The sequence below is a fragment of the Rhinolophus sinicus genome, linkage group LG11 (genome assembly GCF_036562045.2).
Source record: "Rhinolophus sinicus isolate RSC01 linkage group LG11, ASM3656204v1, whole genome shotgun sequence".
NCBI lineage: Eukaryota > Metazoa > Chordata > Mammalia > Chiroptera > Rhinolophidae > Rhinolophus > Rhinolophus sinicus.
Window position 1 is genome coordinate 22,592,833 of NC_133760.1, and position 13,283 is coordinate 22,606,115.

The 13,283-nt window shown below is 42.3% G+C and overlaps 1 protein-coding gene and 1 long non-coding RNA gene across 2 annotated transcripts in view; one reads left to right on the forward strand and one right to left on the reverse strand.

Moving 5' to 3' along the window:
* The window catches only part of LOC109453721 (uncharacterized), a 39,215-nt gene that overhangs the window by 24,260 nt on the left and 1,672 nt on the right, over nt 1-13,283 (forward strand). The window contains exons 2-3 of the long non-coding RNA XR_002138368.2: nt 12,320-12,401; nt 13,081-13,168. This is a non-coding gene — a long non-coding RNA (uncharacterized LOC109453721). The remainder of the gene's footprint in view (nt 1-12,319; nt 12,402-13,080; nt 13,169-13,283) is intronic.
* PLCG2 (phospholipase C gamma 2) overlaps nt 1-13,283 on the reverse strand; it is a 138,868-nt gene that overhangs the window by 14,895 nt on the left and 110,690 nt on the right. Inside the window, exons 29-31 of the mRNA XM_019743719.2 lie at nt 12,273-12,387; nt 11,133-11,300; nt 2,355-2,443 (exon numbers count right to left, since the gene is read on the reverse strand). Of these exons, the coding sequence (XP_019599278.1) occupies nt 2,355-2,443; nt 11,133-11,300; nt 12,273-12,387 (372 nt within the window). The remainder of the gene's footprint in view (nt 1-2,354; nt 2,444-11,132; nt 11,301-12,272; nt 12,388-13,283) is intronic.

The window sequence follows — 13,283 nt, forward strand, 5'->3', positions numbered from 1 at the left end:
CCAGCTTAGAGGAACGCTTAATCTGTGGTTGATCAGCTTGATGGAAAAATCCGTCAGTCATTAAATGTCAATGAAGATTAGGTAATGGTATGAAAAGTGCTTAGATTTTGCTTTAAAGTGGTGGTTCTCAACCAAGGATGATTTTGCCACCCAGGGGACATTTGACAATGTCTAGAGATAGTTTTGGCTGTTATACAAGGGGAAAGGGTGCTACTGGCATCTAGTAGATCTAAGGCAGGGATCCTGCTAAACACCCTACATTGCATTGGACATCCTCCATCACAAGGATGATTTGGCTCCAAATGTCAAGGGTGTCAAAGTTTAAAAAAAAAAAAACTTTAAAGAAAAAAATATACACATATATGTAATTTGTATTATTATCATTATTACACTTACATAAAGAATTCATTGGCCTAGGAAATGACGAAAGCAAACAAATCAAATGCTGGTTTTATCTACTCATCTCTTTCCCTAAATGATAATACTATACTTTCCACACAATCTGGGCTGTGTGTGTGTGTGCGTGTGCGTGCGTGTGCATGTGAGTGTGTGTGTGTGTGTATGGTTTTTTTTTAACCATTTATACAAAATAATATATTGTGGCTTAAGTCTTTTAATGGACTTCTTAAAGACCTCAGATAGTCTTATTAATGATAGATTGACAAATGCATAACTCATTCTAAAAGAGGAGAAATTTAAGACTTGGGCATTCTCAACAGGACCCATTGGCTGACTCAGTTGCCTGGTAAAGGGAGGAATTTATGTAAACTTTCATGACTGAGCATTTCTATCGTTGTAAGAATCATGAAAGGTGATTTTTTTTTTTAATCCATAATTTAAGGTTCAAGTGAAAACTACAATTTTCACATAAACACTATATTTATTTTGACAGCCTAAAGCACTAATATTTAAAAATTTGTTTCAATATGGAGAACTTTCCATTTTCCATCCCCTTATCCTTTTAAGACAGACTTTCATCATCATGAACTTACTTTTTACCAACAAAAAGTGATGCCTTTGGCTGTCACTGAGGTTCTAGGACCCCCAACTAATGTGCCTTTTAAGTCTCTGCTTCCTGTTTTTACTGCTTTCTGTCTTATTTTTGCATCCATCTCAATGCTTCTAAAATGCTTTGGAGTGTAAAACTATCAAGGTTGCAAAAACTGAATGTAAGGGAAAGAGCTCTGCAGATAAGCCTAATATCTCCTCTGAGTCAAGTTCATGAATTTTTACTGCATGGACTATGGCTGTTAAACGGCTTCCCATCCCTGTCATCCTCCTTCCCCATTTGGTTGTACTCAGCTGCATTCTGGAAATTCCCTAAAAAGCAACTTCCAAATCGCTGTTGAGTTCTTACAGCCTAAAGAACAGTACAGGCTGTGAGTTTTCTACCCAGAGAACAACCCGATGTGCATCCAGGAGCACTGACCAAGCCCACATTAGCCTGCTGGGGTCCAGAACCACGGTTTTTCTAGGTTATTCCAAGAGAACTGGAGTGACTATAAAACCCCCCCTAAGCCCATGCTGGGTTTTGTGATAGGGGGATGGGAAGATCTTGAGAGATTTTTATTGGCCACATATGAGGCCTTGCAAAAACACATGCCAAGTGGTGGGTTTCATCCTATGTGAGAGGCCATCAAGGAGATTCTAAAGCTCCAGAATCACAGTAAGTATCCACATCTTCTCCCACCAGCAAACCCAAGACCGGAACTACTCGCAGCTTAGTGCTATGTCCTCAGAAATCTTATCCTCTTCCATAGCTCAAGGAGGCCAAGCCCTTTCTGCCAAGTCTACCCTAACTGGTTAAAGGATGGACTAAAAATATCTTCAAGGACTTGTCAAACCAAAAGGACCAAGAAGGCAGGCTCCTCAAGTAGCAGAGAGAACCACAAAAGGAGTGTCACTCACTATGGAAAGTTGCGGTCCATGAATTTCTTTCCCAGGAACAGGCCATGACAAGGCCTTGTTGGATGCTCTCAGACCTTTTCAGGGATTACCAAAGATCAACAGGCAGAGAAAGGCACTGGGTAGGATGCACTTATCTAGAAGAGCATCGTCTTGCCAGGCTTTTGCTAAAGTGAAACTATGATGAACTTCCAAAGAGCTTCACCCTTTGCAACTCCGTAGCCTACTCATAGAATCATACCACATTCTTCAAGGATGGATGCTGGGAGGAAAACCCTAAGACCTCTGGGGAAATCTGTAGCTGAAAGGAATTCTTCTGTAATGATGTGGCGTGTTTGGCTAGATAATTCTCAAAGGGTTTAAGTCCCTACGTCAACTGTACTCATTGGCCGTTTACACCCCCACCAGCAGATGTAGTGCAGGGAACCCCAACATGTTTCTCCACTCACCAGGACTGGCCGCATCTCACAGAACACCAGGAGGGAAGCCAGCTCAATGTCTTCACTGTACCCGTTCTTCAGAGGAACAGATCTAAATCCTGCAGCAGGATGGAAAAACAATGCAAAGGCAATTAATGTCTGACCTTAGTTTTCTTGGGGTACCCAGGAATCACATGACCAGTTCAAGGAGCAAAGAGGTCAGTGCCCTGTGCTAGGCTGATTTTCTGGAAGCCCGAGGTCCCATCCTGATGGTTAAGGAGAGGGGCTCCAGAATGCAGCCTTGACTGACAGGTCCATACAGAGAAGTGAAGTTAAAAATATCTGCCATCTAGAAATGAAAATGATTTACTCAGAAGAAAGTAAAACCCACAGAACATTACACATTGAATTTAGAGTGGCTGCATCTGTGGTTCAATTCCTTAAATACTCCTAAGGCCGAAAGACTCAAAAGAGTAATGAATCCTCACATCCATTTCCTTTACAGAGTGTAGGACGGGGAGGGTCTTTAAAGATTTCCAATGGGAGGAAATCTTCCTGTCTCTCCACTGTTCAGAGAAGTATTGATCCTCCTCCTCTGACAGCCATTCCCTATTTACAATTAGGACCTATGTCTGGCAGTCATTTAAATGTTTATTTAGAGGAGGGTTGAGGTAGAGCTGAATTCCCCGGCCACTACCATCCATTAAATAATGTTTAAGGAAACACATCTCAAAGCTTGATTGGTTGGCTTGTTTTAATTTACTATAAAAGAATCCAGAATAAAAGTGAAAGTCTCCCACCCACTCATAATGCCTTATTCCAGAAGGAACCATTGTTAACAGTGTCTTCCCAAGATAATCTGTGCATGTGTTTGAGTTTCCTTTAAAAATCACAAAAGAAAGTGCCCTGACCCAAGCCATTCTGAACGTTACATTTAACATTGTGTCTTGGGGATTCACTATATGGTCCTAGATTGACTTGAAAGCTATATATATATATATTTTTTTTTTAATTGAAGTATAGTTGTTATATAATATTCATTTTAGGTGTATGATATAATGATTTGACATTTTTATACCTGTAAAGTCGTCCAGTCCTGGGCTTTTGTTTGTTGGGAGTATTTTGATTACTATTACAATTTCACTGCTAGTAATTGGTCTGTTCAGATTCTCTGTTTCTTCCTGGTTTAGTCTTGAAAGGTTGTATGTTTCTAGAAATTTATCCATTTCTTCTAGACTGTCCAATTTGTTGCCATATATATTAATTGTTCATAGTTTCTTTAATGAGCCTTTGTATTTCTGTGGTGTTGGCTATAATCGCTACTCTTTAATTTCTGATTTTATTTACATGTTCTCTTTTTTGCTTGATGAGTCTTGCTAGAGGCTGGTCAATTTTATTCATCCTTTCAAAGAATTATCTCAGTTTCATCAATCTTTTCTATTGTTTTTCTGCTTTTCTATTTAATTTCTTTCCACTCTGATCTTTATTATTTCCTTCCTTCTACTCACGTTGGGGAGTTCTTCTTTTTCTAGTTTCTTTAGGGGCAAATTTAGATTGTTTTATTAGGGATTTTTCCTGCTTCTCGAGGTAGGCCTGTATAGCTATAATATTTCCTCTTATAACTGCTTTTGCTGCATCCCATAAATTTTGTAAGGCTGTGTTTTCATTTACATTTGTCTCGAGGTAGTTTTTTATTTCCTTTTTTATCTCCTCTTTGATTCATTGGTTTAGAAGCATGTTGTTAATCTCCATGTATCTGTGATTTTTCCAGCTTCTTATAGTTGATTTCTAGTTTCATGCCATTTTGGTCAGAAAATATGCTTGATATAATTTAAGTCTTCTTTAATTTATAGAGGCTTGTTTTGTGGCCTAGTATGTGATCTATCTTGGAAAATGTTCCGTGTGCACTTGAGAAAAATATGTAACCTACAATTTTTGTATGAAATACTCTATAAATGTCTATCAACTCAAACTGGTCTAATTTGACAGTTAAGGCCATTATTCCTTCACTAATTTTCTGTCTCAATGATCCATCTGTTGAGCTAAGTGGAGTATTAAAGTACCCAATTATTATGGTATTACTGTTAATTTCTGCCTGTATGTCTATTAACATTTGCTTTATATACTTGGGTACTTCTATGCTGGGTGTGTAGATATTTACAATTGTTATATTCTCTTCTCTTCTTGGATTGACCCCTTTAAAATTATGTAATGTCATTCTTTGTCTCTTTTTACATTCTTTGTTTTGAAGTCTGTTTTGTTGGATATGAGTGTTGCTACCCAAGGGTTCTTTTCATTTCTATTTGCATGGGATATATTTTTCTATCCTCTCAGTTTGTGTGGATGTGTTTTGATTTAAAGTGAGTCTCTTGTGAGCAGCATATAGATGGGTCATTTTTTAAAAATCCATTCTTTCACCCTATGTCTTTTGAGTAGAGCATTTAGTCCATTTACATTTAGAGTAATTATTGATAGGTATGTGTTTATTGACATTTTATACATCGTTTTTCATTGTTTTGTTGTTCTTCACTGTTTCTCCTTTTCTTGATCTCTTTCCTTTTGATTTGATGGTTTTCATTAGTGTTTAGACTGGATTCCTTTCTCTTCATTTTTTTGTGTATTTTTGTAAGTTTTTGGTTTATGGTTACCATATATATCCTTCTATATCTATAGCAGTATGTTTTAAGCTGATAAGCATTTCAGTTCAGTTGTATGCTGAAAGCACTACATTTTTACTACCCACCATTCTGTTTTTGGCATTGTTTTTTATCTTTTTGTTTTGTGTATCCCGATTGTTTATTGTAGTTACAGTTAATTTTGTTACTATTGTCCTTTAACATTCATATTGCTTTACATGTGGTTGATTCACTATAGTGATTGCATATTTGCTTTACCAGTGAAAATTTTTCCTTTCCTAAATTTCTTATTGCTGGTTATGGCCTTCTCTGCATAAAGACCCTTTCACATTTCTTGTAAGGCTGGTTTAGTGGTTGTGAACTCCTTTAGTTTTCACTTGTCTGGAAACTCTTTATCTCTCCTTCAATTCTGAATGATAACCTTGCTGGACATAGTATTCTAGGTTGTGGATTTCTTTCTTTCAGTACTTTAAATATCTCCTCCACTCACTTCTGGCCTGCAAAGTTGCTTCTGAGAAATCAGATGATAACCTTATGGGTTTCCCTTGTATATGACTTAATATTTCATTCTTGCTCTCTTTAAGGTTGTCTTTTTATCCTTAACTTTTGCCATTTTAATTTACAATATATCTTGGTGTGGGTCTCTTTGGGTTCATCTTGTTTAGAACTCTCTGTACTTCCTGGACCTGGATGTCTGTTTCCATCCCCAGATTAGGAAAGTTTTTCTTTCCTAATTTCCTAATCAGACATTATTTCTTCAAATATTCTTTCTGTCCCTTTCTCTCTCATTTCTTTTTCTGGGATCCTTATAATGTGAATGTTAGGAGGTTTGACCTTATCCCAGAAATCTCTATTATCATCATCAAAAAATTTTATTTTTTCATTTTGCTGTTCTGATTGGGTCATTTCCACTACTCTTTCTTCCAGGTAGCTCATCCATTCTTCTGTATTAACCAATCTGATGTGGATTGCTTCTAATGTATTGTTCATTTCAGTTACTGTATTCTTCTCTGATTGGTTCTTTATTACATTTTCTATCTCTTTGTTGAAGTGCTCGCGGAGTTCCTCTCTTGTATTCTCAAGTTTATTGACCATTTCTTTGAATTCTTTATCAGGCAAATTACTTATCTCTGTTTCACTAGGATTTTTCTCTGGAGATTTTTTCTTGTTCTTTCATTTGGGGCATATTCTTCTATCTCCTCATTTTGCTTGACTTTCTGTGTTTGTGCCTATAAGTTGAATAGAATAGCTATCCCTGCCAGTCTTGAAACAGTGGTCTCTGTGTAGGCTATGTGTTGAATAGTTGTGGCTGGCCAGTTGTAGCCAGGGCAGGCACGTATGGTACCTGGTATGTCTCTTGGCCTAAAGATATGGGTTACAGGTGTGGCAGCCTGGTATGTACACGCTTCCTTGCTCTTCTAATCAGGGTGGGGCTAAGAGAGCTGCTAGTTACATTCTTGGTGTGCCCTGTTGCTTTAACTGTCTGTGATCAGAGCAGAGTCTGGGTGAGGCTGCTCTGCATGCTTGTATCTCAGCACCCCACCAGCTCCAGGCTGTCTCAGGGTAGGGCAGTCCTGCGTGCATGCACAGTTACACGTTGTTAGTTCTCCCTCCCTTGTGAGCACACAGCAGCGCCCCACTCACTCCGCACTGGGCAGTCCTGTATGTGGGCACTGCAAACTTTTGCTAGTTCCACACTTTCTTGAGGTGAGGCAGCCCCCATGTGCAGCAGTGCCCCTCTATCTCCACACTTTCTCTGAAAGAGGCAGTCCTGCATGAGGGTACCACAGAGTTTTGCTGGCTCCACACGCTCTCTAGGAGGGGCAGCCCCATGTGAGCACCTGGTAGCACCCCACTATCGCCACACTTTCTCTGGACGGTGTAGCCCTGCTGGCAGGTACTACAGCGTTTTGTTAGCTCTGCAGGCAAGACAGCCCCTTGTGTGCGCAGCCCACGTGGGTGTACCCACTGGGTCAATCTCCAGGGAGAGGGGCTCCTTGTAGGCACGCTATGATACCCTCCTGGGACCCAGCTCCAGGAGGGGTGGCTGGAGCCTGCAGGTCAGCCAGAGAACCTGGATGGAGCTCTGGCCTGCTATCCATGTTCTGGGGAAATGTAAACAGTGGAGATCACCAGCTCCTAGGGAGCGCTCATGGTTCCTCGACCTTCTCTATGAGGTCTTTCTCTCTCTCTTATTGTGCAAAAGCTGTTCAATTGACTCACAGTTGTCTCTCAGGAAAAACTGCTCTGTATACAGGTGTATATTTGATGTGTTCTTGGAAGGGGGCCAGCTCATCGTCTACCTCTGCTGCCATCTTGGACCCGCCTCTCTGAATTGAGAGCTTTTATGTACATTGTGGCTGATTCTCCAGGACAAGCGATGCTCAAATTAGGGCACTGCCACTATTTCCTCTGTGCCTTCCATCATTCAGGTTTTGGCTTATTTCATGATGATTCTTACTTTTCTTAGAACACTATTTATACTATCAGTTGATTTATAACCTTTAGATAATATCTTTTGAATCAATCACTTTCCACTGCAAATGAGGAGGAAATCAGCATGCTTACCCCCTCTCCCCCTTTTCTTCCCCTACTTCGAGGAAACCCTATTGCTTCTACTTGACATGGTGTGTAAGGTGTGTGTTCAATTTTGTAACCATAATTCTCCCACAAAGGGATGCTTAGTTGTATTTCTCTGACATTTATACAGCAAAGCTAAAAGAATAGTATAAGAAACACTTGTACACTCACTACCTAGCCCTCACCCTTAACCTCTACTACTCATGTTTCATCACATTTCTCCACCCATCAATCTATTGTGTATGCGTGTGTATGTATTTCAAAGAAGAATGGAGGTATCTGTACATGTCACCCTGAATATGTCAGCATTTATCTCATTAACTAGAGCTCAAGAGTTGTTTACAGTGTTCTTTTTCTGATAAAAAAATTTACACACAGGGAACTGCACAAAATTTTTAAAACATGTTCCAATGCTCACCTTTTTTATTTTCTTCAGTATGAGCTTGTGGGACATATAATCCCTGAACTGTGCATGTTTGAATGCATCTGCCTGTTAGTTTTATGCTTGAGTGACAGTGTGAGTGGGTATAAAATGCTCACACTCTTTGACCTGGAGGATTTGGGGGAACATTGCTCTCCTTGAATACTATTGTAGAGAAGTTTTCTGACCTATTTACCCCTTACAGGTGATGAGAATGTTTTTTATCGGTTTGCTGGTTGTTGTTTTTTTGCCTGGCTACCCACAGAATTCTTGCTGTCTGGCCTAGTGCTTCTCTAAGTTTAAACCAGATATAAATCACCTGCGAATTTTACTAAAATGCAGATTCTGACTCAGGAGACCTGAGGTGGGGCCTGAGATTCTGCATCTCTCATGAGCTGCTCTGTGGACAGTGGGGAATAAGTCCGTCTAGGTGTTAGTCTAGGTGTTGATTGACCATTAGAACGTACCGGAATGCAGAGCATGCATGGTGTCCAGAGAGGCTGCCAGGCAGCCCATGACCTCTAATGACATGGTTCCAAGCAAAGTGGCGTTGTTGCACTCAGCACAGGCCTCCGAATTTGGAGAAGTGGGCTCTGTGCCCTCTACTGAATGTCCCCCTCTCCATGGACCTCCTCTCACGACCCACGTCTCATGGTTATGAGCAGCCCTTCATGTTGGCATCAGGACTGAAAGCTGTTTGCCTAGTTCCCCCAAAATAGAGTCTGATTCTGTTTTCACTCTTGTTGATTTCAGTTGTGTCACAGAGGAAAGGGAACTAGAGATCTCTTTGGAAGTAAGATCAGTATTTTGGCTTAGGAGGCGCCTCCAGGGTGGCCTGGACAGTAGGGAGAACCTGGGGTTTGAAGTCAGACATTCCTGGGTTTGGATCCAGTTCTGGTCTTACAGGTGTGTGACCTTGAGCAAGTTAATTAACATCTCTAGGCCCCTATGTGCTCACAGTTAACAAGCGGAGATGCTAAAACCCCTTTCACAGGGTTGCTGTGAGGATTAAAAGAAAGAGTTTAGGGCACCTAACTAACACAATAAATGATGTTTTTCTTCCTTCCCGAGCTCCAGCTGGCTTAAAAGCTTAAGTGTGTCCCTAATGACAAAGGGCAGTTTATTTTTGAGTTTAGAAGGCCCCCACTGCCTCAGGCTCAAAGGATTATTCATTTTATTTCACTGCCTCCATGAATATGAATGTGCCAGGCAGTGTTAGAAGCTGGGGGAGAGGGGGAGAGAGAGAGAGAGAGGAGAGAGAGAGAGAGAGAGAGAGAGTCAGAGAGAGTCCTTACTGAGTATCTCACAGTTGGGGGAAAGGGTCAGTTTTCATCATCCTTGAGATTTTGGTCTTTGTTAAATCTCCAAGCTAAGTCACAGCATTTTCTAGATGAATTGACACAATTGGGTGGCCAGTAAAGAGAGTTCATGAACTCCGACCTCTCTCCAGGGCACTGGGAGGAGCTGCAGTGCTCAGGTCCCTTATCCTTTAAGAGGACGTGGGTAACGAGGGGCAACAGTAGAGCTGCCCGCCTATGCAAGGTGAGAACAGTGGACGTGGGTTAGGAATGAGTGGGCACCGTGACTATAAAAATAAATCTGTCTTAAGCCTTATTTATTTGGCTAATTTAAAAGAGGCACATTATAAAGTTAACAACTGCAGCTAAATTGCTGGGTTTAACACCGTTCAGTGTGGGGAAGTGAACCAAGAGGGGTTGCCAAATATCTCAGCCTTACAAATGAGTACTCACTGTTATTATTTATTAAATTAGGAAGCTCAATACTTCTAAAACGCTAAAGAAAAAAAAAATCAGACTGTTTATACATTTCTCAGGTTCTTATTTAATATCTACTCATTTGCTTAGGAATTTGTTTCCTTGATGATAAGATGGGCAGTCACGGTCTAGCTCAGTTTTCCCAACGTGCCAGGGCCATCTGAGGAGCTGGCTAAACATGCACATTCCTAGGTCCCACCCTGAACAGGTTGAATCCACACCTCAGGATGGGCTCAGCAACCTGTGTTTTCCAGACTCCCCAGCATGCCTAATTAGGCAAGTGCCTGGTGGTGGAAATTATCACATTTATGATATTTTCTTATGACATAATAAGAAAGGTAGAAATTTAGGGAATGACTGATATGTTCCAAGTTTAGGGGAAGAAAAAAAAAAACACCACAAAACAGGATCCAAGGTTTCAAAACAACATCAAGAGAAAAAACTATCTTTGTACATAAATCACTAAAATGAGCGTGAACTTTTTCACTTGAAAAAATAATGCTTAGGAAACAGGAACAATAACCTCATGAGGAATCTCGAAGGATCTATGATCTTATGTCTCAAATAAGGGAGGAAAAAAAGGGAATCTGATGAGTGAGGGCCTGGTTGTCAAACATTCTACATAAAATCCAGCCAGAAAGTAAATTAGAGAAACTGTATACAAGATAAGCATAATCACATTTACAAAGTAGCACCTTGGATAAATGGCCCCAAATCGCCTCCCCTGGGGGAGTGCGTCTATCTGTCTTGTTGGGTGGGACTCCAGCTCCTGATAATTAAGAGTTGGTCACAGGACCCAGCGTGGCGTGGTCCCAGGCAAACACGAAATGACCCTTCTCAAAGCATTAAGGGGTTTTGTGTTTTGTTAGGCATGGAAGAAAATCATCTCAATTTTACGGAAGGAAGGGGAAGTTCTGAAAGCTTCAGTAGCTTGCCCAGGGTGACCCGGGGAGGTGGACCTACGATTATAACTCACAGCAGTTGCTAAGGGCCTTTTCCTTCCCAGCCAGAGACAGGGTGGGAGAGCCAACCAGATGTACGTAAACCCCGAGCCCTGGCTGAGGCTAGGCAAACAGCTTCTAACCTTTCCAAATGAAATCAAACCTCAGGGCCAGGTGGAAAATCAACTAATAATCCAATTCTGCATGCAGACACCTGACTTGAAGGGCCCAGCACGCCATCTCATCACCTTCCCCTATGCGTACTAAATGATGGGCTGCACACGTGCCAGCTCGTGGGAACTACCACAAGCGCAGCTGTTCAAGCCCCCTAACCAGGTTTGCAGGGATTTCCTAAAAAACCAGGAAAACGCTCTTTCATTCTTTTTGAAGCCAGCAGCACGGAGCAAAGAACAACGCTAGCCTAAACAGAACATGTTCATTAAAATGCCTCTTACCTGATTTGATGCCTTTAATGGGGTAGGTAGCATGAGCCAGAAAGTTGGGGTCGCTGAACATGTCTTCCTCGTACACCACAAAGCGCAGAAATGCGAGGTTCGGGTCATAAATTTCAAATGTCACCTTCTCCTGCGTTGCAGCCCAAACAGGGCTGAGGCCATTGTCGTCTGAAAGGTGATCAAAGCTTATTAGAGGTCCCATTCGTCCTGACCCCCCCACCCCACCCCCCGAAAAACCATCTCCACGTTCATCAGCTTTAAATCTGCTTAGCAACTGGGTAAACATGCATCTATGCTAAGATCTACAAAAATCCGAATAATCTTTTTTCCAGTAGCAATCCTGGTAAAACTATTGTAACAGGCCCGGCCCTCAGTAAGGAGGGGGAGGAGACCACCTCCCTTTTCTACAGCTCCCATCTCCACTGCCTGGGAGGTGGAAGGGACAGGAGGCAAACGACCCAGCAGGAACAGGTGGGTATGGAAGAGGTGAGATGGGAGGGGAGTGGATTCAGCTCTCTGAAGAGGCAGAGCCAGCGTGGGTTCTGTAGTTGTCAACGGAAAATCAGCTTCCTAGAGCAAGGCAAGTAGTCAACCTGCCACCCTCCATAAATGCCAGTTTCACTGGTCAACATGTGAGTTGCTCACTGTGTTACCTTTTCCCCAGGGGCAGTGATCCCGGGTCTCACCAGGCCCACAGCCCCTTCCAGGCTTCAAACAGAAGAACAAGCATTTCTCTTGGCCTCCCTGCCCTCTGTGGGAAAAGCTCACCCAGGTCAGGCTGCAGCCTTTGGGTCAGGGAGCCATGTCCTCTCTGTGTCTCTGCTTCTTAGTCTGGAACTCAGTGGCTGAAGCAGATGGGGGCTGTTGCACAGAGAGGACCCGCCTAGTGTCACAGTGCAGACAGCAAGAGCCTTGTCTGGCATGAGTTACAGGCAGAGAAATGCAACATCGAGTACGAGTCCAACTATTTAATCACATGGCCCTTTGTTTCCCCTCCCTGAGCTGAACGGAGGAGCAAGAGGGATGAAGGAAAAGACCTGGGCAACCAAAGTGCATTACAAAATCCCCAATGAATAGCATCCCCAACGTGTGACTCTACTCACTGGAAGTTTAAGGGAAGAAAGGACCCAGGCAACTTACTCACAACTGTCGTCTTAAACTTGTTGTTGTCATATTCGGCTCCACAGATTTCCACCTCCACAAAGGGACATGCAATACTCCGTCCAGGCTTGGGGAGGTGGCGAGCCCCGAGAACCTAGGACACCAAAGGTAAGGACTGAAATCTCCCAGATCTGTCCTAACAAGTTCTCACTGGTAGAGTAACAAGTTCTGAATGGATGGGCTAGCACGGAGCTGTTTGGGCTCTGGAGTCAGACTGCATGAGTTCAAAGCCAGCCTCAGATCCTCCACTGGAGAAGTCCTAACAACCTTCTGAGGTGGATACCACCACTGTTGCCTTCTCGTGGATGAGGAAATGGGAATGGAGCGTGGGGGTGGATTCCCACAGCTGTTAAGATGAGCCAGGATCAGAGTCCCCATGCCATCAGACTCAACAAGTGGTCCTCACCTGAGCACAGAAACACACCCACCCAGGGGGCACCCTCAGAGACAGAGCATTTAGTCACTGGCTTTCCCAGCTCCCAAAGGATGGGGAGAGTACGTGATAGTCTTCTTGTAATTGATCTTCTTTCAAAGACCTTTGGTTACAAAAGTTTCTTTCTTTTTTTTCTTCTTTAATCTTAGGAGAAATGTAATTTATCCCTCTACTTTGCATAGTTTCCAAAACAGGTAAAAAACAAACATTCTTACAGAGATAACACATTTTCTGAAAGTTGAATGAATTTTTAAAAGCTTCCACCCTTAACACTGGCCACTGGGGAGGAAAACGCTCCCTTCCATAAAGACGCAATGGCCATTTCCCACATGCTTTCTTGCCTTCTTTTTCTAGCCAGAAAATGTCCTCACGGGGACCCAGGAGATAACCTGCTGAACCCCACAAGAGATGGATTCATACCTTAGTCCAGCAGATGACACGGGTAAGGTGACCGAGATGAATTTGGGGACTATCTCTCGCCCCTCTCCCTCTAAAATGACCCTGGAGTACACTGTATTTAAGATGCTCAAAGCATGTCCCACAACAGGTGTGACTAG